General features: G+C 41.7%; 2 protein-coding genes across 2 annotated transcripts in view; one reads left to right on the forward strand and one right to left on the reverse strand.

Annotated features, from left to right (window-relative positions):
- The window catches only part of CFAP161 (cilia and flagella associated protein 161), a 40,569-nt gene extending 34,004 nt beyond the window's left edge, over positions 1-6,565 (forward strand). Inside the window, exons 2-8 of the mRNA XM_026677145.2 lie at positions 633-793; positions 1,432-1,521; positions 1,926-2,164; positions 3,632-3,716; positions 4,537-4,695; positions 5,915-5,988; positions 6,169-6,565. Coding sequence (XP_026532930.2) covers positions 633-793; positions 1,432-1,521; positions 1,926-2,164; positions 3,632-3,716; positions 4,537-4,695; positions 5,915-5,988; positions 6,169-6,367 — 1,007 coding nt within the window. The 3' untranslated portion in view covers positions 6,368-6,565. The remainder of the gene's footprint in view (positions 1-632; positions 794-1,431; positions 1,522-1,925; positions 2,165-3,631; positions 3,717-4,536; positions 4,696-5,914; positions 5,989-6,168) is intronic.
- CTXND1 (cortexin domain containing 1) overlaps positions 1-22,877 on the reverse strand; it is a 413,279-nt gene that overhangs the window by 383,512 nt on the left and 6,890 nt on the right. The window lies entirely within an intron of this gene.

Raw genomic sequence — 22,877 nt, forward strand, 5'->3', positions numbered from 1 at the left:
AACAATGCCTTTATTCTGAATTTTATTATGTTTTTTAAAAATATCAATAAAAATTATTAATTTTGGGTATTATTAGTTTGGGGTAGAATCAGGCTACCGACCTTAAATATTATACAAAGAAAGGAGATAAAGCAAATTATTTGAGATACAAGCACTTGGCTTATCCCTTTCTTCCTCAGCTTTTAACTACCGCTTTCATTTTCTTGATTTTCTTCTAGTACATATTGTCTTGTTTATTTAGCATTTTTTTAAAAAAAAACATTGCCTCCATCAAAAAAACAACAACCAGGATATAATTCACTATAAAGCTGTCAGGAAGAATGATTCACTATTTTTAATCGGGAATATTCATATGTGTATTTATCTCTCAAAAGAAGCTTGTCAAGTTGTACTTTTGCATTCTTTCTCTCTCTTTTGCTTTACAAGAGAATTGTGTCTCCTTTGCAACTGTCTCCAATCCCCTTGTGGAATTTAAAGGGTGCAGATAAGTTCTCACATCTTTCCTTCATCCATTCTAGCCAGATCTATTCTGATTGGCTAATAGCCCTTTCCCGCTTGACCAATCCTGGCCACTCACAGTCCCCATAGCAACCTGTAAACTCAACGTTGATCCGTTATTTTCCTGATCGCAGGTGCCACACGCTTGTCGAAAGCGTCCATTTCTTTAAGCCAGCTTGATGCCCTCACTTCTGAGCTGCTCCAGATGATCAACCCCCGGACAAGTAAGAGTGGCCGGATATACAGTCCTGGTGTGCTTCTTGGGAACTGGTTTGAAGATGTGTGCTTAGAAGAGGTAAATAAAAATTCTCCACCCTTTACATGGTTCCATTCATGTTTGGTCTTTGTGCAAATCTCAAAAGCAACTTTGTGCGAGAGGGAGGTTTGATAGCAACAGCTCTAGATTTTCCTGATGTTCCAGTTGACTCTTGCAGTCAGTGATTTGCTTTATTTACAGCCTGATGCTTGCATTATTTCTTTAAACCCAAACTGCATCTCATTCTGCATTATTTGGTGAGTGATTTGATGTATTCCAGAAATAGGAGTTTAATCCTGCATGCTAAATGCACGTTCTCTCTGTGAGCCATTGGCAACTCTTAGGAAGAGGCAGAATCTATTGGATCACTTTCTATTCTGTTGCATTGGTTCAACAAATTATTTTATACAAGAATTTACAGCAACTGTATTTCTCAAGCAACTTCACTGGGCTTGTCTACAAAATATTGCGGCCTTCATCCATTTGCTCTGTTCTCATAGGTATGGGGAAACCTTTTCATAGTTCTTTTATGCCCTTGTTTTCATTCTTTAGATGGGATTTAGCCATTTGGGCTGAATTTCGTAAGGTGGGAGTTTTATACACCTGATCATGCTGCAGTAATATACAGGATACATATTAAATTCTAAGTTAAGCTTTTTTTTTTCTTTTAAAAATAGGAATCATTGAAAGATTTTTTATATAAAAGAGAAAATGGAGAACTACTAATCCAGAAATCACGAAAACTGAAAGATACTCTTTACAAGAAGGTATTACATCTCACAAAACATTTTTGAGGGTTCTTCTAATTCTCTGGAATACTTGCATTTTGTTCCCTACTCATTTACTCTGGCCATGGGGAAGCCAGATTCACTTAACAACCGTGTTAAAGCCTTGGTGGTACAGTGGTTAGAATGCAGTACTGCAGGCTACTTCTGCTGCCTGCCTGCAATTTGGCAGTTCGAATCCCACCAAGCTGAGTGTTGACTCAGCCTTCCATCCTTCCCAGGACAGTAAAATGAGGACCCAGAGGAGGAGGCAAGGGGCTGACTCTGTAAATCTCTTAAGAGAGGGCTGTAAAGTGGTATATAAGTCTAGGTGCTATTGCTATTGTGGCAAAAAAGGGGGAGGAACTGTGCACATTTACCATCTTCCTTTCTCTTATCACCAACAGGAGCAGCTTTCCATTTCAAAAGATGGATATATTCATTTTGGAGACACAGTTCTATTTGTGAACCTCGACGTTGTTAGACTCCCAGAGGAAAAAGCTATTATTATGGGTGGAAATCTCTCCTTGGCTGTGAATCCTGATCTAGGGACTCTGTACACTGGTGATAATTTGTCAGCCCCATGTGACTTGAGTGCAATTGAACACGTGAACCCCATTGGGCGGAATGCATTTCGGATTTTAAGGTGGGACTCTCTGGCAAAAAGATTTGGCAGTAAGGTGGGCAAAAGGACCAAGCTTGGTGAATAGTTGAGAGGGAAAGGGATGGAACAATGGATGGGGCCCCGATGTTATTGTGGTAGGCGCCATGATGATGCTATCACATTGAGTGCAGCTGGTAGGGTGAACAGGGCCAGAAGGAAGAGCGAAGTAAAACCAAAAGGGAGTAAGGGACACTTGTTGTCTCTTGACATGCACACATCTCTTCCAAGGACCTCTTTATCCATGGTCCCAGCTGAATGCTTAGTTAATGTGTTTGCAGTTGGCCTGAGAGCCACATTAAATTAGCCTGAAGGTCACATATGGCCTTAAAACAAGACGTCAGAGGTGGGCAACATGTGAGTTTCAGGACTTGCAGCCTTCCAATTTCCTCAGGGCATCCCAAGCATCTGGTCACAATTGAGAGCACCATTTCCTATCATCTTGAGACAGGAAACACTGACTGAGTATAGTATGAATCCTAAATTGGGCACATCAGAGCCAGAAAGCAAAGAATTCCCAATTCTTCCTCCAAACCTGCCCTGCATGTTATATGGCCCTGACCTGTTTGATGGACAGTCCTTCTGTTTGTTCCTGCCCTAAGTTGCCTGACCGTGTATTACGCAAATATAGGAAAACACTTAATGAGGAATCAACTCCTTGCCATCTCTGATTGGCAGCTTTTCCCCAAGTTTTCAGATCAGAATGTTTTCCCACCCTACTTGGAATTGTCTCTTTAGTTAGAAATGAAATCCTTAACCACTGACTGGAGATTTGATTCCAGGTCTTTTTACTCCTTGATGAGTGCTTATCAGTATTGTTATTGTATTTTTATCATTTTTTATGGATGTTCTAGTTTAAAATCAAATTCTTCTCTCTCTTTCTCTCCCTCCCTCCCTCCCTCTCTCCTGTAGTAGGATTCAAAATTTTTTACTACCGGTTCTGTGGGCATGGCTTGGTGGGCGTAGCAGGGGAAGGATACTGTAAAATCTCCAGTCGGAGGCGGGATTTGCCGGTTCTCCAAACTACTCAAAATTTCCGCTACCGGTTCTCCAGAACTGGTCAGAACCTGCTGAATACCACCCCCCCTCTCTTTCTTTCTCTTTCTCTTTCTCTTACACACACAAACATATGCAAGGGCACACATTCTCTTTGCTGGTTTTTAATGGCTGCTTCACAGCCTTTTATTGCTGTATATGTTGAAAATAAATAAATAAATGCCATCAAGTTTGTGGCCCAAAGTACCTTGAAAATCTCTACTTTTCCTTCCCAAAAGTTCTCTTTTTCCCCATGAAAAGTTGAACTGGAAGCTCGTAGGAACATGTGACTCCCTTTCCCCCTTTTCCTTAGACTCCCAGGGAAAAACATTTTCTGTATATAGGATTCAAGGACTTGCTCCATAGTAAATAATTGTGTTGTGTTGTGTTGCATCAACATTTTTCTCCTTATTATAGCCTTGAAGGGGAAGCCATGGGGGAACCTGTTAGATTCGGGCAGAATTTTGGCCTTGGAACAGCTGGTGGATTTCAGGACAAAATGGTTAGTGATAAATAACACCATCTTAATAACAAAGTCCAATTTTTCATTCCAAAGAAAACCATTTTGGGAGGAGCTAATAAAAAATACATTTGTCTGGAGAACTGATGTCTAGTTAGACAGGCCTGATTAAAAATAATCTGATATAGGATAAAACCCCCTAAGAAACACTTTCCAACTTTTATATTGTCCCTAATCCAGTTCACAGTTATAATCCTAGATGCATTGCTGCATCTTGATATTTTTTAAAAAAAACTCCCCTTCCCTACAGATGTCCCTAAGTGGATCCTATTGTTCAATTTCAAATTTTCATCTGTATCCCAAGCACAACCTGGAGTAGTGCGGTGGCCTAGAGGTGGAGCTCTTGCCTTACAATCAGGAGGCTGTGAGATCGATCCCAGGCATTTCTCTCTCTGGGCACAATGAGAATCTATCTGCTGAACAAAACTCCGGATTGGTGACAGGAAGGGCATCCGGCCAGTAAACATTCTGCTCCATTCAGTTGCTCAGACTCCACCCCTCAAGGGTTTATAGGGTTATTAAAAGGAGATGATCCCAAGCACAACTGGTAGATCAGTGTAACTTTGGCAAGAGTCCCAGCTTCTGGTTCAATATAGTTATATTTCTGTGTCTTCTCCCATTCCGTGAACCTGTACAGAACCCTCGATGTGTTCAACCTCGGATTTGCAAATAGGAGAAGGCAACCACTGATCATAGGGAACCATAAACATACTGCTAATTTTTTCCCCTTTGTTTTCTGTCAATCTTCAACAATAGTTATCTAATTTCCAGACAAATCACTCCCTTGTGTCTTCATTTCCAGCTGTTTTTGTCCAGCGACCATAAATCATTTCAGAATATGGCCAAGAAATCTTCTCTCCAGCCTGTCTTCATGACGGATGAAATTTCATACCTGTGTGCCTGGCAAATTACCTTCCTGGATCCACAGTTACGCATGGAATATGAAGGTTTGCCAATCCCTGTAAGAAAACATCTATATTTGTAAAGAGACAATGTGAGTGTGTGTGAGAGAGATTTAAAGGGAAGCCATTCTGAATTTCCCAAAGGTGATTTTTCAAGCGGCAACTCAACTTTCTTCATTTTTCCTTGAAGACTTTTCACTTCTCATCCAAGAAGCTTCTTCAGTTCTGGAACTGAACTGAAGAAGCTTCTTGGATGAGAAGTGAAAAGTCTTCAAGGAAAAACGAAGAAAGTCCAGTTACCTTTTGGGGAAAAAAAAAAAAAAACTTTGGGACAACCATGACCTGGATGACTGAGAATCTCCATAGACATTCTGAACTTCATGCTTAGCTTTGTTGGTGGATCTGTTTTAATTATCCTCTTCAACTTTACCAACCTCATCCAACACTTCTCCAGGTTCCATGACACCCCCTTTTTCTACATCTTTTGAAATAAGCTAACATTCTTCTCCTCTATCTATTATTTCCTGCTTCTGAGCTTTTGTTCTTCAGAACAACATAGATCTGGTTTATGTGCATATATTTTATGCCTCTCACTTTGGGTCAAACCAGCAGTCAGTTCTTTCTTAGCGAGAAGCAAAACTCTGTGCTATTGTTTGTGCTATAGAAGAGGAACAGGATAACATTAACAGCCCCCGCAAAAGATATGGTCAGTATTAACAGGGTTTAAAAGGAATGTGAAGATGTGAAGATACAGATACTCTTCAACCATAATTGAGCTCCTCAATTATGGCCGTAAGTCATGACAGTCATAAAGCGAGACATCAGATGACCGGGCCCGATTTTACATCCTTTTTTGCATCAGTCATTAAATGAAAGCAGTGGCTGTAAAGCAAACACTGTCATCTTAAGCAGAGGTTAAACCCCCAGTTTTCCTGCAAAAATGTCACAAATCACAATTGTGTGGACTGTGGGGTGCTGCAAACGGCTGTAAATGCAGGCTGGTTGCCAAGTGCCCAAATGCAGTCATGTGACTGTGGGGGAAGGGCAGACATTGTAACTAACTTTGGGGGAGGGGGCCCCCGTTGTAACTTCAAACAGTTGCTGAGCGACCAGTTGTATGTCGAGGACTATGTTCACTTGCGTGCAAAACCTGTTTAATAGGAAATATGTTTTATTTTATATTCTGGGCTTGAGAATTCTGGGCCAGAATAATGGACTGAAATAAGCAATTAAAATATGGACATTTAAAGCCTCCCTGTTCTTTTTCCTTTCTTCTAGGCAAATACAAAAGTTGTCATTGTTCATAGCCATACAAATCAGGCACTCGCAGTTCCTAGGACCTTCTGGATAAGGTGAGCCCCAGTCATCTCCAGATGTGGCACCTGCATTTAAACTAGCTTTAACGCTTTCAGGGCCAGGAGGGACCCCGGAGGCCTCTCAGTCCAACCCGCTGCCCCAAAGCCAGCGCTGGAAAGGCTGCGTTGGAGTGTCTGTTTAGGTTTTCTTTCTGTGTGTTGTTCTGCTTTTTCAAGGACATACTTTGGGAAAGAATGCGAAATCAACTGCCACACTTATCTGGATTCCCACAAAGCTGAAGAGAGCAAGAACCACTGGATAATAGTCACGGGGAATCCTAGCGATGAATCAACAACAATGTTCAATAGGCCAAAGCCTCCGTCAGAGGAGACGAGAGTACAAAATAGAGAACTTCATGAAAAATGCTCAGAATGAACAGTTAAAACGTCCTGCTTTCGTGAAAGAAAAACAGGAGAGAAAAAAACAGCATGATGTTGATGAAGAAGTATGGGGGAGGAAGAGGAGGAGTACGAAGAAGGAATTAAAGGTTTTTTTTAGACATAATAGCAGTGTAAGCTGAATAGCTTTCAAAATTAATGATTGAATCTTGAATAAAATGTTGATTAAAAACAATTCTCTAACTTTGACCTTCTTTCATTTTGACCACAGGAGGGCAGCATCACTCTATAAGAAGATCCCCCCTCTCTCTTTCTCTCCTTCTCTCCCTCCCCTCTCTCTCTCCCTCCCTCTCTCTCCCTCCCACCCTCTCTCCCTCCCTCCCTCCCTCCCTCCCCTCCCCCTCTCTCCCTCCTCTCTCTCACCTCTCCCTCCCTCCCCCTCTCTCTCCTCCTCTCCCTCCCTCCCTCCCCCTCTCCCCCCCCTCTCCCTCCCTCTCTCTCTCCCTCCCTCCCTCTCCTCCTCTCCTTCTCTCCCTCCCTCCCCTCCCTTCCCTCTCTCTCTCCCTCCTCCCTCTCCTCCCTCCCTCTCCCCCTCCCCCTCTCCCTCCCTCCTCCCTCTCCCCCTCCTTCCCTCCTCCTCCCTCCCTCTCCCTCCCCCTCCCTCTCTCCCTCCTCCCCTCTCTCCCTCCCCTCCCTCCCTCCTCTCTCCCTCCCTCTCTCTCCCTCCCTCCCCCTCTCCCTCCCTCCCTCCTCTCCCTCTCTCCCTCCCTCTCCCTCCCTTCCTCTCTCTCCCCCTCCCTCTCCCCCTCTCTCCCTCCCTCTCTCTCTCCTTCCTCTCCCTCCTCTCCCTCCCCCTCCCTCCCCCCTCTCCTCCCCTCCTCTCTCTCTCTCCCCTCCCTCCCTCCTCTCTCTCCCTCCCTCTCTCTTCCTTCCTCCCTCCCCCTCTCCCTCCCCTCCCCCTCCCTCTCTCTCCCTCTCTCCCTCCTCTCCCTCCCCCTCCTCTCCCTCCCCCTCCCTCCCCCTCTCTCCCTCCCTCTCTCTCTCCCTCCCTCCCTTTCCCTCCTCCCTCCCCCTCTCCCTCCCCCTCTCTCCCTCCCTCTCCCTCTCTCTCCCTCCCCCTCTCTCCCTCCCTCTCTCTCCCTCCCTCCCTTTCCCTTCCTCCCTCCCCCCTCTCCCTCCCCCTCCTCCCTCCCTCTCTCTCCCTCCCTCCCTCCTCCTCTCTCTGTCTCCCTGTCTCCCCCTCCCTCTTTCCCTTGTGTATTTTACTCTAATGACCATAAGAAGATAAAGCTGCAGCAGGCTTTCTCTGTTGGGCAGCTTCTAGATGTGTTGGCACAAAAACTCCCATAATTCCCCATCAGAAAACTGACTGGAAACTCTGGGAATGGTTGTCCAACCATATCTAGAGAGTGATCCATTGGAGAAGGCCCACGGAATTTCAAAATAGTGTTTCTCTGCCCCGCCCCTGGGCTGCCAGCCATTTTGGCACGAAGAAGTGGTAGAAATATTTATAGAAATGAATTAGCAATGGAAAGGATGCTTACTGTATATCCTTCTTGTTTTTCTTCATAGCAGGAGAACAAAGTAGTTTAGAAAGACAAAGTTTTGGAGGAATTTTGCAGGACAGAATTCATGGAAACAGAAGAACCTTAGTTCCCTTGTACTCAAGCCAATCATCTGCCTTGCTGTCAAAAAAAAAAAAAGAGAGGAAAAGATGTGGAACTCCCTGCCTCAGGAAAGCAGCTGAATCATTCTCCTCTCATGCCTTTCTTAGGAAGGCTTTCGTTCTACAGCAGGGGTCTCCAAACTTGGCGGCAACATTAAGACTTGTGAACTTCAACTCCCAGAATTCCCTAGCCCCCATGGCTGGCTGAGGAATTCTGGGAGCTGAAGTCCACAAGACTGAACGTTACCAAGTTTGGAGACCCCAGTTCTACAGGCAAAGGGCATTGTGATGGCATATGACCTGCTCCAACCACAATCTTCTTTTCTGTCATATTTTTTTACTTTGGTTTTGTCTTCCTTTTAAACAGTTTTGCATTTCCACTGGAATTTTGTTAGCTCTCCTGGGCAGTTGCGTCATAAGCCCCGGGAGGACTGGATAGAAATTTTTAGATCGAAATACATAAATATGCCTCAAGGTACATACCTGAAAGAAGTCTATGGATGGCTATGCTTTCTGTCTCCCCGTCTCTGAGATCTTCTAAAGCCAACATTTCCATGTTGGACTGAAAATCCCACCATTGGCCAAGGAGTCTGGAGTGGGGGAAGTGAGAAGCTGTTGGAGGAAGCTTCTCTTAGGCTTTCGTGAACTTGGAACCTCTTCTGTAAATGATTCATTCAAAAATAAAAACCTGGAAAGCATTTACTTTCTGGCATGGCTGTTGAAGGATGAGCTATACTTTTTGAGGGTGAATGTATGCAGACACATTCCTGCTTTGTGTTTGCAGAAAGTATTGGGGGGGGGGTAGAGTGGTCCTGCTGACTTATGTCAAGATACCCCCTGCCACACATGGAAACTTGGAAGAAAACGGAACAAAGCTGGACCACCCAGAACAAGGATCAATGCAGCTTATCAGAATTTCTACACGCGGGCCTGTTTTGATTGTTCCCTCTGAATGTGCCCCATTGGCAAAAGTCATCCTCTTCTGTCCCAATTGGCTGGAAGATGCGCTCTGCAGTCGCAAAATGCAGAGGTTTTATGAAAAGCAGAGGGTTACTATTTTACTATTTCAATGGTACTATTTCATTTAAAGGACCAGGGATGACATAATAGCTGTGTTCTACTATTTGAGGGGCCACAAAGAAGAAGGGGTCAACTTATTTCCCAAAGCACCAGAAGGCAGGACAAGAAACAATGGATGGAAATTAATCAAGGAGAGAAGCAACCTAGAACTAAGGAGAGATTTCCTGACTGTTAGAACAATTAACCAGTGGAACAGCTTGCCTCCAGAAGCTGTGAGTGCTTCATCACTGGAGGTTTTTAAGAAGAGACTGGACAGCCACTTGTCCTGAAATGTTATAGAGTCTCCCGCTTGAGCAGGGGGTTGGACTAGAACAGGGGTCTCCAACCTTGGCAACTTTAAGACTAGTGGACTTCAACTCCCAGAATTCCTCAGCCACAAAAGCTGGCTGTTAAGCAACCGGTGCCACTTTAGAGATTAGAGCAATGCTGGCTGAGGAATTCTGGGAATTGAAGTCCACCAGTCTTAAAGTTGCCAAGGTTGGAGACCCCTGGACTAGAAGACCTCCAAGATCCCTTCCAGCTCTATTTTGATCAACTCTGTCCCCTTCCCCTTTCTGATCCATCTTTATAGCATTTAGCTCGGATTTATTGACTAAAAAATGGTTGTATGGTTAGTCCTTGGCAGAAAATACTAATCTGTGTGATTTTCTATAAGATTTCATCCTCTTCTATTTAATGAAAATGAACCTGCTTTTGATATTTCTTTATGAGAAGTAAATTGTGGTGGAACGTATAAGGTGGAGCCGGGGTGATCTTGCATTTGTTTAGGGATGAGATGGCCAAAGGATGAGTGTTAATCTCTCCTCTTTCTTTCCTACAAGCCTTTCTCCAGTAATCAACACTGGACAAGCTTCCATTTAGTACCAAGGAATCCTACTGGGATTTTTTCCTATTTGAAAATGTAGATAGGCTACAGAGGGATGGAAAAATACAGTGCAGAAAATAATGGCCGTAGTAGCACCCTCCACCACCCACAACAAGGAAGTCAGCTGAAAATCACCAAGAAAGAATCATTCAGAAATGTTCAAACAACCCCCGACTAAGGTGGGAACACAAAAACCTCTTTCATGGGAGGATGAAAACATTTGAAGAATTGCAAGGCAGATATAAGAGCACCATTTGTTCTGGCTCTCCATCTGAGAAAGACTTGGCACGCTCTTTTTATTTTTCTTCCAGAGTAGACGTTTCAGCATTGACTTGTCCATCCTTGAAGAGCAGGCAGAAGAAAAGGACGATCAATCGTAGGGTTTTGTAGTGAAGGCAAAGCAACCATCATCACAGAAGTATTCCACACTTGGAATACTTACTGGTTGTTCAGTTTTGGTCACCATGATACAAAAAAGATGCTGAGACTTTAGAAAGAGTGTAGAGAAGAGCAAAGGGGGAAGTAACACTTACGTACATAAGCTTTCTCTATTCCCTCTTTTAGAAAGTCTTGGTAGCAACTACAAGGTTGCTTTTAACTGCGTTTTCTACAGCTCTAAGTGATGGTGAAGTCTAACTGTACCAAACAGAATAGGAACAGACTCCAACAGATAGGAGTGCAGAAAGAGCAATTGCAACCAGTGTGCCTTCCATGGAAGACCTGTATATTGTGTGGATCAAAAGGAAGGCTGAAAAAATATCTACAGACCCCTCACATCCTGGACACAAACCGTTTCAACTCCTTCCCTCAGGATGCCGCTCTAGGGCATTGCATGCCAAAATAACTAGATGCAGGGACAGTTTCTATTTTTGTGCCATAACTCTGCTGAACACCTAATTCCCACAGTTCTGTCTAATGTCTCTCTCTATATTTACTCAAGCAGTTGTGGCTGTAGTTATTCTTATTCTCATTATCTCCTTTACTACCCCCTTTTATTGGGATGATGGTGATGATTTGGTTGCTTGGCATGTACACCGAGAGCTTCTGCACTGGAGGCCCATTCCTTGTGTGAGTCTAATCCCACCGGGCCAAATAAAGTATTCTCTATTCTATTCCAACTCAAGCATCCCTTGAAATGGATCCTGAGATGACGGCCAACCTTATTGTAGGACTGACCCAAGGAAAAGAGGTTTTCGTAACGTAGAATTACAAGGAGACGGAGAAGGGTCCTTTGCACAGTACATCACTCTGTGTGTAAGAGAGAGGGAAAGAGAGCAGAAGCATGCTCACTCCACTCCTGCAAGCAATTATATTTTTTTCTGAACAAAGAATTCATTCATCATGCATACACACACACACATTCAAGCATTGGGAAGCATCCCCCTCCCTTCTCCCCAAAGTCCAACTTGAGTCGGCAACATTGATTTATGCTGAACATTACGCCTCTTGCCCAACCATGGCAAGCTGTTTAGTTTCAAGAACTACCCATTATATAAAGACACAAATTGGACTGAAAACTGTTCTTGTTCAACCCTAGGCAATGAGCCTGTTCAGGGTACGGTGGGCGGTATTGTTTTTTGGCTCCCCCTTTTTTCAATAAAACAAGGGTTTAGAATGCTAATTCAGCACCAGCGGCACAAATAAAGGCTACTCACACACACACACACACACACACAAATCTCACTTAAAAAAATGTAGAGTGCTATTTATGCAAAGCTACATAAATGCAAGTATTTACTTCTGGCTCTAACTTGGTGCTTCTTTTTACAAGCTATGAAAACTACTAGAGTCGCTGCTCCTTTTAAACCTCCAATACGAAGTCATGCATGATCTTCTCTCATTCTTCTGCCTCATAGTCTACAGGAGGATGCCATCAGCTGACATGAAGACACTTGGGTGTTGAATGCTGATGTTCTCGGGTTAAGTGGCAAAACGCGGGATGTGCTTCAAACCCACCAAACTATAGAGACAACTTCTGTTCTGTGACAGGTGAGCTGATCATGGCCGCACTCTTAGCCTCATCTCATTAGCTATCAGTAATGCTCCATAGCATGAAAGATAGTCCTTTCTTCAGAGGTCCATTCTTCCCTGAAGATCTGATCACTGTATTTCCAGGTAAGTGGTTTATTTCCTATGTGGCTCAGCTTGCAAACATTTCTCCAATATTGGAAAAAGGGAGAGATGTGACTGCTCAGCATCTAAGCTAGCATTTCACTGTGATATGAGATTCACAGATTCCGTTCCCAGGCTCAAAGCGGTGTGTTTGCTAACTGCGTTTGCTGTGAGGAATGTAATAATTTACACCGTCAAATTGTGTTTGTTTTTGCTACAGAAACTCTCTAGGAGTTGGCTACTCTGGTTCTTTGTGTCATGTGGATGGCTTACGAAGCAGGATTTCAGCTTTGTTTCAGAAGTGTCACATTGTTTGAGATCTAAAAGTCTGGAGATTCTCAGTCCTCCAGGTCATAGCTGTCCCAATTGGACTTTCTTGTTTTTCCTTTTGAAGACGTTTCGCTTCTCATCCAAGAAGCTGCTGCTGTTTCTTCTTCTTCTTCTTCTTCTTCTTCTTCTTCTTCTTCTTCTTCTTCTTCTTCTTCTTCTTCTTCTTCTTCTTCTTCTTCTTCTTCTTCTTCTTCTTCTTCTTCTTCTTCTTCTTCTTCTTCTTCTTCTTCTTCTTCCTCTTCCTCTTCCTCTTCCTCTTCCTCTTCTTCTTCTTCCTCCTCCTCCTCCTCCTCCTCTTCCTCCTCCTCCTCCTCTTCTTCTTCTTCTTCTTCTTCTTCTTCTTCTTCTTCTTCTTCTTCTTCTTCTTCTTCTTCTTCTTCTTCTTCTTCTTCTTCTCCTCCTCCTCCTCCTCCTCCTCCTCCTCCTCCCCAACTTGAAAATCTGTATTGATTTCAAGGAATTTTTAATAACAGGTAGTCCTCGGTGTATGACCGCAGTTGCGTCCAAAATTTCTGCTGCTAAGTGGGAGAGTTGTTAAGTGAACTTTGCCCCATTTTTACAACCTTTCTTGCCACAGTTGTTAAGTGAATCACTGCCACTGTCAAGTTAGTAATGTAGTTGCTAAGTGAATTTGGATTTTCCATTGACTTTCCTTGTCAGATGGTGGTTGCAAAAGTTGATCTCATGACCCCAGGACACTGCAACTGTCATAAATATGAGTCAGTTGCCAAGCATCTGAATTTTGATCATGTGACCATGGGGATGCTGCAACAGTCATAAAGTGTGAAAAATGGTCGTAAGTCACTTTTTTCAATGCTGATGTAATTTCGAATGATCACTAAATGAACTGTTGTAAGTCGAGGACTACCTGTATTATAGAAATAGGAGAAGTTTCCTTTCGTCCACAGATCCAATATAGAGTTTTCACGAACATAACTACTAAAACCCTCATATCTGTAACCTTTAACTGGGCAAAATGGTACCTCACAGGACAAAATGTTTTCAACCAAGGTGCTTACATGGGCTAACTAATACAGAATGCGTTCAAAATCCAGGGCCCGTGACTCCTTGGAACTGAACTAAGCAAATTTTTCAAAACATTTTATGATTTGAAATGATCACAAATATAAAATTATCACGAAGCACTTTATGAGATAATACAAAATGTAAAAGATTTCCTGTGGGCAGCTCCTGTCGTTTGACTCTGCTATGCAGTTCAGTATGGGCTACTTTTCAAGACAGGCACATCTTTGAATATCTCCCTGGATTTTAAAGAATTTTTCAAGGTACAGTAGACGCTCTGCCGTTGTTGAAGATCTTGAGGAATCTGGTAAGGAAATATCTATGAAATAAGGATCCAACTGGTCATGTGTTGTCTAGTACATTCTAATTATGACAGAAATAAATATGCTTTCATAAAATCTGCAAGCTGCATACCCAGATATGCTAAACTGTGTGGCATCATTTTTCAAAGCAGCAGGTAGTTCCCAAGAGTTTTGCTCCTATCCTTAATTAGATCGCTTAATAACCACCAAAGAATCTGAATGAAAAAAAATCAGCAAGTAAGCTTTTAGGGAATTAATAAATTTCCCCATTAATTTTCCCTTCATTAATTCCCACAATACTGTCTTATCTCTATTTACCCATTTAGTATGGCTGTATTATCAATCTCATCTGTTCCAGTGCTTTCTCTCATTGGTATCATTATTATGACTATTATTACCTTGTTATTATGATTATTATTACTCTGCTGCTTTGCATGTAAATATTTACTGAATATTTGTTTTCAATAACAGCAAAAACCAGTAGATTTATATTAGTTATAAGCAGATTTCTTTCTTTCTTTCCTTCCTTCCTTCTTTCTTTCTCTTTCTTTCTTTTTCTTTTTTTTTTCTAGAATTGAATGTATGTCTTTAACCTAAATGCTTACAGTGCAGCTATTTAGCAGTGTTATAATAATATATCGTATTCTTCCCAGTCTGGTTTTTAATGTGGACCTAATGTTTTATTTTTGATTTGTTTTCCTACTTATTTTTTTTCTTTCTGACCACTGCTGTGTGTTGAGCAGAAGTTTCCACTGAGCAGTACACAGTAATGCCTAAGGTTTTTTCCCCTCCCTTGAGTGGTTAATTTAGAAATTAGACTCTATGCATGTCTGCAAGCCCTTTCAGAGTTGCATTACCTTAAGCTCACCTACATCATATTTCAACTGCTTTCTGTTAACTTTGGGTAGGGTTGAAACTGTGCTGAAATTTATCTTTTGGATTTTCCCAAAATATTTTTCCCTTGGGAAATATATTTCTGTTCTTCTACCTTGTTCTCAAGCTTCCAGACAATTTGTTTTTCAGTTTCTTCTGGTGGCGGTTTTTCAACTTCCTTTCTTGCTGGGAGGGACAAAGTTTTCTCCTCCCTGTGTCCTTGTTTTCTAGGAATCACGTTTCATCCTTCTGCAGCTTCTCTGGGTTGTCTCTACTTTTCCACTTGAAAAAAATCTAAAAAATAAAACTCTTCCTGATTTCGTTCCCTGGGTTGAAGAGAGGGTTGAGGAATCAGGAAGGCTGTGAACCATTGAAGAGATGACTGTGTAACTCAAGGCAAGACATTCCTACACATTTCTTGTCACTAATGATACATTGATGACGCTACCTAGTAGGGTAATGAAATGTCTGCAAGAAAACCACCAAGCTCAGAGAGCACACCAGTGACCTCACAGTTCAACCCTGAACTACAAATACCCTATCAGTTTTTGTCATTCACTAAGTAATATAGGAACCCCATCTCTTATTGGTGCCTTCCCAATTTTTTCCTGATAGTCTTTTCAGCTCATTTTCTTGATACTCATCTCTATTTCTTAGCCAAGGAAGCTGGCATTGTCCATGTGGCCAGCATGACTATACTCTAAGGCAGGGGTCCCCAACCACCGGTCCGCGGACCGGTCCGTCCGCGGAACAGGTCCTACCGGGCCGCTGGCTTGCTGGCGCCGCCATCTTTTTGATGAAAAAGTGCTTCCAGTGAGCGTTTCTGGGTAGAAAGCTCACCGGAAGCACGTTTTCATCAAAAAGATGGCGGCGCAGCGCTTCGGTGAGCTTTTCCGGGTAGAAAGCCATTTCTACCTGGAAAAGCTCACCGAGCGCATGCCGCCATCTTTTTGATGAAAAAGTGCTTCCGGTGAGAAAGCTCACCGGAAGCACTTTTTCATCAAAAGATGGCGCGCCAGCTGATGCCGTGCCGGGCCGCGGCGCCCAGCTGATGCCGGTACCGGGCCGTGGCGTAAAAAAGGTTGGGGATCACTGCTCTAAGGCACACACACACAACACTGTTACCTTCCCACCAAAGTGGTACTTATTTATCTACTCACATTTGCACACTTTCAAACTGATCGGTGGGTAGGATCTGGGGCAAGTGACAGGAGCTCACCCCATCATACGCTGCTCGGGTCCCAAACCCTGGCTGCCAGCTGACAAGCTCAGCATCTTTAACCATTGGAGCTATTGTGCCCCCATAATTCACAAAGACATCACCAAAACTATATTATCCTTTAATTGAAAATTTGAGTTTAATTTGGAAGCTTCCCCATTTCCCTTACCTTTTGATTTATCTCCTAATCAAAGCAGAGAGCAAACAAGGTAGACAATTCACTATTAGGTTGAATTCCACCCCCCCTCTAAAATAGTAAAGCTTTTTCTTTAAAACAACAACAACTCAAACCCCCAAATAAAATAAACCTCTTTTTCATGATAGCAGTGTTCCAATATCTAAGGAGTTCCCACATAGAAGAGGGAGTCAAGCTATTCTCCAAAGCACCTGAAGGCAGGACAAGAAGCAACAGATGGAAACTAATCAAGGAGAGAAGCAACTTAAGGAGAGAGAAATTTCCTGACAGAACAATTAATCAGTGGAACAACTTATCTCCAGAAGTTGTGAATGCTCCAATACTGGAAGTTTCAAAGAAAAGATTGGACAGCCATTTGTATTTTTTTAGTATTTATTTGATTTGTCAATCACTTACAAGATACAGGTATAAGAATAAATATAGTTTTGAATACATGAGATAGATACTTATAAGAAAAATAAAAAGAAACAATAGGACAGGGATGGTAGGCATGATTGGTGCACTTATGCACATCCCTTACAGACCTCTTAGGAAGAGGGTGAGGTCAATAGTAGACAGTCTAAGGTTAAAGTTTTTGGGGTTTGGGGAAGAAACCACAGAGTCAGGTAGAGGATTCCAGACATTGACCACTCTGTTGCTGAAGTCATATTTTCTGCAGTCATGTTTGGTGCGGTTAACGAGTTTGTATCTATTGTGTGCTCCTGTATTGTTATGATTGAAGCTGAAGTATTCATTTGCAGGTAGGACATTGCAATGTATGATTTTATATACTATATTTAGATCAGACAAGAGGCAACGTAGTTCTAGGTTTTCTAGGTCTAGAGTTTCAAGTCTGGTGGCATAAGGTATTCTGCAATGAGTAGAGGAGTGGAGAACTCTTCTTGTGAAATATTTCTGGACTTTTTCAATTGTGTTAATATCAGATACATGATATGGGTTCCAGACTGATGAGCTGTATTCAAGTATAGGTCTAGCAAATGTTTTGTATGCTCTAGTTAGTAGTGTGATATTACCAGAGAAGAAGCTACGTAGGATTAGATTAACAACTCTTAATGCCTTTTTGGCTATGTAGTTACAGTGGGCTCTAGCACTTAGGTCATTAGAGATGAGTACTCCAAGGTCCTTGACTGGGTTTGGATCCTCAAAAAGGTCTTGACTATTTAGCTTGTATTTTATTTTCTGATTTTCTGAAATGGCATAGCGTCTCCTGCCTATAGAGCAGGGGGTTGGACTAGAAGACCTCCAAGGTCCCCTCCAACTCTCTTATTCTGTTGTTATTTTTTAAAAAGATAGTTAAAGATGGAATCAACAAAAGACAGGATGCCACTTTTCAAATCAATCTGCTATTTTGAGTAACTATTTTGGCCCAGGTCAGAAGCCTCCTAAGTTTCCATTTGTTCAACAGAAGATTACATCAATTTTCTTGAAATGTGAATGCAAGAGATGACAGACAACGGATATTGTTGTAGTAGTTATTTTTTTATTTATTTTGTCAAGCAATTATAAGATAACAGGTATAAGTATAAACATAGTTATGAATACATGAAATGGATACGTATAAGAAAAACAAAAAGAAACAATAGGACAGGGACGGTGGGCACGTTGGTGCGCTTATGCACACCCCCTACAGACCTCTTAGGAAAGGGGTGAGGTCAATAGGAGACAGTCTAAGGTTAAAGTTTTTGGGGTTTGGGGAAGAAACTACAGAGTCAGGTAGAGGATTCCAGACATTGACCACTCTGTTGCTGAAGTCATATTTCCTGCAATTGAGTTTGGTGCGGTTTACCTTAAGTTTGTATCTATTGTGTGCTCTTGTATTGTTATGGTTGAAGCTGAAGTATTCACTGACAGGTAGGACATTGCAATATATAATTTTATGTACTATACTTAGATCGGACTGCTGCTTTTGTTGCCTTTGCTTTTTCTGTATTCTGCAGACACAATGTAGCTATATCCCAGGTTATCAAACTACAAGATAATAACATTAACATCATCCAGCAGTAAAGATTTATTACTATTCTGTCCATGTGCTAAAAACAGCCTTACCATTGGACAGAATGAAGTACTAAATATTGGCAATCAAATGGTTGCAGCTGGCAAAATATGGTGCAGGAACCAGAAAACAGCACTTTATCAGCTGACAGCAGATCATATACAATTATTTGCTCAATAGAGAGGCACTGTGTAAACATTCACAAAATTCTGGGTAATATGTGGGCACCATTCCTCACCTATATTGAAATGAAATTCAGTACGGTTTTTGTTCTTTTTACGCATGGAATGGGAGTAATGTCAGCCAGCCATCCTGACTGTTACCCCAGGCAGCAAAATGACTCCATCTGGCCTTACAGAAGAGGCATAGTGACCAAGATTCTTTTCAGTTTAGTCAACCCTGGGCAGTTCACAGCATGAAAACAAACAGCAATATACAATCCCAGATAAAATAAACAGTAAAGAAGACAGTGAACCCAGCCAACAGCAACATATATAGATCCTACAAGGGGCTCCAAGCATCCAGCCTGGGAAAGGAACGGAGTCTTGAACAGCCTCTAGAACACCATCTTGGGAGGAGTTATCCCGATCTCAAGGGGGCCTCCTTCCAAAAGGCAGGTGCCATGACAGAGAAGGTATGCTTCTAGATTTCCGGGAAAAGATGTTGCCCAATCGAAGGTAATGAAATGTGCCACGCTTGTTGGATTGCACAGTAGATAAGGTCTCCCTCAAGTAACCATTCGGCTAATGCACCAATATGGAACCACGAGCTGAGTAAAAAGCATGCAGAAATCTTGTAAGGAATGTACAGAGGATTCGTTTTTACTAGTCTTAATTATGTGGTATAATTATGACTAAATGTATTTTTATATTGTCCTTCCTTATGAGGTAACCTCGAGTGGACTATAAAAAAATAAAATAGAAACCAAGGGATTTAAAATTTCAGATTTTCTTTAAAAAAAATACATCCATCTTTCATAATTCAAGATAATAAAATCAATATTAATATAATAATTAGAAGAAGAAGAAAGGAGAAGAAGGAATAGAAGTTTTCACGGCCCCAAAATATGTCATTTTAGAAGCACAAGATTCAAAATAGCTGAATGTGTGTGTTGTGCGTATAAAGGAGAATTTAGCCAAGACAGAGCACACACAAGTGTCTCCTAAAACTGTTACCTCTCCAATGCCACCACAATAGGGTAGACCCAAGGAAAAGCTTGCTCTCTTCTGGCTGGCACACCTCCTCTTTCCTTTCCCTTCCACGGGCCCCCACACAGATTTCATTCACCAGCAAACACCCGCCTGGGCACTGATGAATTTCACACACCCATGAATGGGGACCTCGCGAAGGCTAAAGCAAACAACTCTATGCTGGCTCCTGCTCCCCCACCCCACCCTTCTCTGCAAAAATACTCATAAATGAATCATTTCATTTCAACCTTCGGCAAGGCCTTAAGGTGTCAGATTGGAAGTGAACCATGCAATTACATAAACATAGGAGAAGTCGGTTAACCAATGAGTGCTAAGGCATCGATGCTAAAAGATTGTCTAAACAGTGGAACACATTTTCCATGTGTGCCAGGAAAAAAAAAGGTTTGGCTGAATTCCCCCCACCTCTCCTTTTCTTTCTCTAGAAGCAAGTCAGTAAAGCCCCCAAAGGAAAGCTTCTTATTTTCAATTTCTTCTTCTTTTTTTTTTTTTTAAGCAAGTTTTATTAATTTCAAAAAACAAACAAATCATCATCAACCATTACATATTTGAACCTTTTTCCATTATAGATTTAACAAGTCAGATAAAACCTTATCTTATACAATACATTTCTATATTATTTCATCTATTTCTTTCTGACTTGATTATCGTCACTCTCTTTCTATGTTTCTACAAGGTTTCACCAATACTCTCAAAGACATAAACAGACACAAACATACATATAAAAAATCTTTTAGTAAAGTAACTTGGCCCCAGGTACCTCTCTTTATATGGGCTTTAATTATATTCATGCTCATCTTACAGATCATTACTTATTTTATTTACCATTCTGTATCCTCTATATAAACTTCTCCACACATTTCACTCTTCATAATTCTATCTTATTCAATCCATCTTAATTTAAATCATTATATTTGTATCTTTTGCCCATCCTTTATTATCCCTCTATCTCATTCCTTATAATTTTTTTTTTATTTTCAATTTCTTCTTGTGCTATAAGAAATAAGCTAACCACGGCCTCAGTAGCAGAATCGGTCAAACGATACTTGCTTTATCAGCAATATCCAGATCCTCAAGGAAGATGGGTGTTAAGTCAGGAAAGCTCCACAGAACATAGAATTGTAGGGTTAGAAGAGTCCAACTCTCAGCTCAAGGCAGGAGGACTTATATCCTGCCAGTTAAATAGTTGTCCAGTCTCTTCTTGAAAACTTCCAGTGATGGAGCACCCACAACTTCTGAAGGCAAGCCGTTCCACGGATTAATTGTTCTAACTGATAGGAAATTTCTCCTTAGTTGTAGGTCTTTTATAATTTTCCATCCGTTCCTTCTTGTCCTACCCTCAGGTGCTTTGGAGAATAGTGTCGGCACCTTCTTCAATTTTTTAATCCTCTTTAAAAAAAATTATTAGTATTGTGGCTTATTACTCTCCAGCTGTTCTCCAGAGAAATATAGCAGTCTTAAGCTCTATCACACTTGCACTTGCTTATTTTTTAAGACAAAAATAATAGCACGAGTTTAGCCAGGAATTATGCCCTGGAGGGCTGCATCAACCTTTCTTTTGTGACTTTGATCACCAAAGAAATCTATGCATCATGAATTTGGCACCAGCTGTCAAGGAAGATAGTATGTATAATGTGTCAAATTCCACATGAACGTAATTATTTTCTTCCCTTCAAACTTGGCCTTTTCTTGTCAAGGGGATCCAGAACCATGAGCAGGCAATAGCTTTACTGTAAATTTTTAAGAAATACAAGAGAATCCTCTTGCTATTTCCTCAGTAGGAAGGCAAATTGCATTTGAAATTTTATCCACTCCAAATCCAGTTCAAAATCAGAAGAGCTGGAGGCATGGTTGCTACATTTAGCATCTGGACACCAGACTGGTAGGACAAATGGCTGACAACGGCCAGTTTTCCCCACTTGGGTAGATATGCTGAACTTGTACATGAATTATAATTATATTTGTAATTTTCTTCCTGTAAGTGCAAATAGGCAACTCCATCTCTCTTTCTCCAGTGATGCATTGTTGTTTTTTTCCCCTTTTGGTTTTCAAACAAAGAAAAAGTAGGTGTATTAGTGTGGAGTGTCATACAGCAGAAAATAAATAGCACTTATTTGGCTTGCTTGAAAGCATTGGGGGATTTTCGGTGCATTGCTGTGGAATTAGTTGGATCTGCTCCCTCCTGCTTGTTTCCATACAGCTGTAATGATTGGTCTACTCGCAAATACACACAAAATTTACAATGTTCCAGGGATCTCTTTCCTCCAAATAAAACCCTTTATGGATCCTGTGATATTCCTATCCTTAAAGGGGGAGATGAAAACATGTTTGCCTATGAAGCAAGCCAAACTTTACTCGCAAATTTTCGAAGTAAGAAAACATCAGTTTGATTCCTGTGCTTCCAAAATCGATGTGGTTTCCCAAGGCTGTCTGTGACTTCTAAAATACACAAGAATGAAAAAATGACTATGAAAAGGAGCTCCAGAGGAATTAATCAGGACTGTTCAATTGCAGAATTGGGAGGTGGGATGAATTCCTTTCCTCCAATTGGACTTATTTTCCTTGTTAGAAGAAATATATCTCTGTAACCAGGATTAGTCTAACATTCTGGTGGTGGATGGCAGCTTCAGCTGTAACACTCTTGTTGAAAGCTAGGTCACTGGAGTAGATTAAGGCAGCATTCAGACCCAGCTCTCCAAATTTACTGGATTACAGTAAAATCTTTGTATCAAATCATTAGTGCATGCTGTGTCTGAACTATACCATTTAACTGTATTAGAAACCATCTGCCTGGCTGTCCAAGTTGAACAAAGACAGCTTCTGATAGAAATATTGAAATATTGTAGAAATTGAACAGAAGCAAGAAATTCCAAATAAGAAAGAACAGAACAAAATAGAATAACAGAGTTGGGACCTCCGAGGCCTTCAAGTCCAGGGGTCTCCAACTCCCAGTCCATGGACTGGCACCGGGCCACAGCATGCTTCATCTATGGGATGCAGGCAACACACAAAACCGTGCTCCCTCCCGTCTGCAGAAAAACCTCTCTCCATGGAACTGGTCTCTGGTGCCCCAAAGGTTGGAGCCACTGTTCTGGTCCGATGCCCTGCTCAAGCCTAACCTATACCGATCCAGACACCTGGCTGTCCAGTCTCTTCTTAAAAGCCTCCAGTGATGGAGCACCCACAACTTCTGAAGGCCAGCCCTTCCACTGATTGTTTTCACTGGTAGGAAATTTCTTCTTGGTTCTGTGTTGCTTCTCTCCTTGTTTAGTTTCCATCCATTGTTTCTTGTTTTGCATTCTGCTGCCTTGGAGAATAGCTTGACTCCCTCTTCTTTGTGGCAGCCCCTCAAATATCGGAACACTGCATAGGTGCCCAATACAAACCACAGTGATATCACATGTATGATGATGTCGTTGTGCAAATGTTACAAATGATGTCATGGTTATCATATTTGCATGATGATGTCATCAAACATGGCATGGCTTTGGCGTCAATGGCCCCATCCTGTGGAAGCTCATGCATGAAAATACAGGTTCAGATTTTAAAATCTGTGTCCAAAATAAGGAACGCTGTTTTGGCTGAACGCACGCTACAGGCGACAAAGAATTAAACAATGCGTACAGCTAAATCTGTGCAGCTGAAATAACAGTAGCTCCCAGTGATGCTATAAATCAGGG

Source organism: Notechis scutatus, chromosome 11, assembly GCF_049901735.1.
Source record: "Notechis scutatus isolate UNSWTSFEM ecotype Mainland chromosome 11, rNotScu1.2, whole genome shotgun sequence".
Classification (NCBI taxonomy): domain Eukaryota; kingdom Metazoa; phylum Chordata; class Lepidosauria; order Squamata; family Elapidae; genus Notechis; species Notechis scutatus.